Here is a 3,203-nt window from a genome sequence, read left to right on the forward strand (position 1 = left end):
TTTAAATATAGGGGAGATGGGGGCACATTGATCTGTTTTGAGGTTTTTTTGTAACAACAGTGAAACTAACCAAAAAGTGAATATTAATATTTGTGCAATTTACAGAGGAACATTCATTTAATGTATTAAGTTCAGTTTCAATTGTATAATACAAGAAATTTTTTAAAAAAATTTAACTTTGGTACAACCCCTACAAAGGATCAAAGCACCCCATATACGGGGTACCATGATCCCTCCCATGGGGTACATTGATCCTAGGTATAAATCAATATGATTTGATGTTCATTTGCCTCCAAAAAACTCGTTAAAACACATTGGATATAATAATTCATAATTTTTAATAAAAATTAACATTAATTAAGATCTTTAAAAATTGTCAAATCAACGGGAAAAACCAAGTGACGACTGACTCGAGCAGTCCCACCATGCTGAATTGGATCTGGAACTTTACAAACAATGTCCTCTTTTATAAATTGATATAATTCATCATTTCTACAGATAAAGTTGAATGATGACATCTTTTCCCTTTTCAAGTATTTTACCATTAAATCTCCAGCTTCCGATATTATTTGGCCAATGTAATGAATAACTTTCTTTTTAGTTTTAAATTTTACTACAACATAGTCATTATTTTTTAATGCAGAACAGTCGTAGTCCAGACTTGGGCCTTCTGCTGTCAACTGAGGATTGCTTGCATCACCATCACTGTCATCACTTTCTAGTGTTCCAAGATAATCAACGCTTGACATGGCTTTCTCCGGACCAAAGTTATGCCTTGCACGAACCTTGTGAAGATTTTTGAAGAATTCACTGACATTATATTTATTGAATGCTGTTGCTCTTGCCAGACTAGTCGCTTCAGGTGCACGTAGTGACAACTCGGGTCTTCTTTTCATAAAACCCTGGAGCCAATGAATACCAGCAGTTTTTTTCATTGACCATGAAGATGGGCATGTTATATTATTCGCAACGGCTATATCATATGCGAACTGGCGAGTTGTTTTGGTGGATAGTCCATAGTTCATCTTAGATGCTTGCAGCAAATACTTTGCAAGCATCTCTTCTTGTTCTAAATTGAATACCTGCCTTGTATTCCAATTCGGTATCAAACCTACACTTGGACTGAGACTACTCTTCCGAACATATCGCTTCAATGTCATTCGGTCAATTCCAGTTTCACATGCAACAGCATTGATAGCTCTGTTCTTTTTCAGAACTTCATCAACTGCTGTTCTCATCACTTCAACAGGTGTTTTACCTCGATTAGTTTTTCGCTCCCGATATCTCACCATTATGAAACCAAACCTGCAAAGTACACAAATTACATTTTACAATAATGGAAAAATAGCATTTTGCATGGTTAGAGAAAAATGACTAAACATCCTGGAGAATTATTTCTGAGGACAGTAGGGGCACTTTGATCTTCAGATCAACGTACCCCTTACTAGTACAGATCAAGGAGCCCCCATGGCATGGAGCACACTATAATGGCGATATCTCATCAATAAGTTGTGATTGAAAATCGAAGTAAATAATAAAATAAGCCTCTGACATATCTTTACACATTGCAAAATTTAATTTATCAAACAAATATTTATCTGATTTTTAATTTACAAAACTAACCTGTTGTGAATAGTTGGTTTTTCCCTGTAAAATCAAACTTACGAATTTTTCGAACTTCAGCGGCAGAAAGTCCATAAACAAATAGGATTAAAAGTAGAATAGAAACAAAAGGAAAACTAAAATAGTGATGGCCTACATTTATATTTAGAAATAGCTATGTTATTGCTTAAAGATCAATGTGCCCCAGAGATCAATGAGCCCCCATCTCCCCTATATGGTATGGGCAATTCGTTGCGAAATCGTTGGAGGAAATAGTGTCAACAGTAGTTATTTTACTGCATGGTAGTTAATCAGCCGGTATAAAGGTTACATTCAATTCCTATAAATAAATTTGACAAAATATACACAGGCAGAACCATGGAATTATATAACTGGAAGCGCCCTACCAGCGTTTTAACATTGAAAATTTTTTTTCAACGGGCAAGTTACCTCTGGAAGCAAGTTCCTAAAAATTAATTATTCATGAGCATTTTGGTTTATTTTTAGAAAAATCTGAGATATAATTAGAAAAAATCTTGGCCTTCCCGAAGTTATGTAACGACTCTTTGCCGATCCTGCATTCAACTTGTTTGTTAAAATTTATTTCGTTTTCAACATTCCGTGAAGTTTTAGGTTTTATAAGGTGCCGTATTTAATCGTTAAAAAGATATTGCCATTTTTTTGATGCATCAGAAAACTCGAAGATTTATAAAAGTTCATTAGCGATCCTCATTTTTCTGAAATAAAGATTTCATTCATTTTCCCAGCACCCACGAATCACGATGATGATGGACTTCATTCACTTCATATCATTTCATTAGAGATTAGAGTAAGAATCATTCCTAAATTAAATTAGAATCTAGAAAACGAAAAAAAAATCGGTAAAAATTTTATTGTAAAAATGAAATGTTATTATTATTTAAAAAATATAACTCATAATCAATTTTTATATTGTTATAAAAATAAATAAATTAATCAACTAATAATTTTTAAATTAAAATGTAATTCCTGTGCATATGTCCTAAACTAAAATCTTTCAACACCCCAAAGCTTACAATACAAAGGAATATTTGCTTTCAACATAACACCTAAACCAAATTTAATCACACAGAGGTGGTTTTTAAAATTTCTTTTGGTAGTAAAAGCAAACAATCTTTTTTTTCTGTTTTAACTTTAAATGCTATGATTTATTAATATATTAAATTGATTATATAATTTGTTAAAATCAAATTCTTTAGCTTAATTATTTCAACTGTAATTGACATTAATATATTTACAAAATAATAGTTCGATATTAAGCTAACATGAAATTCATTATGCTATTGATTTAAATTTTATAAAACGAACAACTGTTGATTTTTAATAGAATAGGTATGTAATGTTTAATAATGTAATGTAATGTTTAATAATTTTTAGTTTAACATTACTATTTATAAAATAACCCTGAAGGTGCTAGATCATGAACATGTATATTTTCATATTTATGTGTAAATTGTTATATTTCTTGCTTGTTGATTATAAAACACCTATCTTGCTATAATTAGTAATTAATAACTTAACTCGTAGTTAGATCAGTCCTACTTTTTTTATTTCTGGATTTC

General features: G+C 31.2%; 1 protein-coding gene across 1 annotated transcript; it reads right to left on the reverse strand.

Annotated features, from left to right (window-relative positions):
• Positions 1-353: 353 nt before the first annotated feature.
• HELRODRAFT_166875 (hypothetical protein) lies at positions 354-1,698 on the reverse strand (the record flags this gene model as incomplete). Its single annotated transcript, XM_009012062.1, has 3 exons — positions 354-1,305; positions 1,439-1,482; positions 1,624-1,698. 3 exons carry the CDS (start codon positions 1,696-1,698, stop codon positions 354-356), a joined length of 1,071 nt encoding a protein of 356 aa, XP_009010310.1.
• Positions 1,699-3,203: the final 1,505 nt, after the last annotated feature.

This window comes from Helobdella robusta (genome assembly GCF_000326865.2).
Source record: "Helobdella robusta unplaced genomic scaffold HELROscaffold_10, whole genome shotgun sequence".
Classification (NCBI taxonomy): domain Eukaryota; kingdom Metazoa; phylum Annelida; class Clitellata; order Rhynchobdellida; family Glossiphoniidae; genus Helobdella; species Helobdella robusta.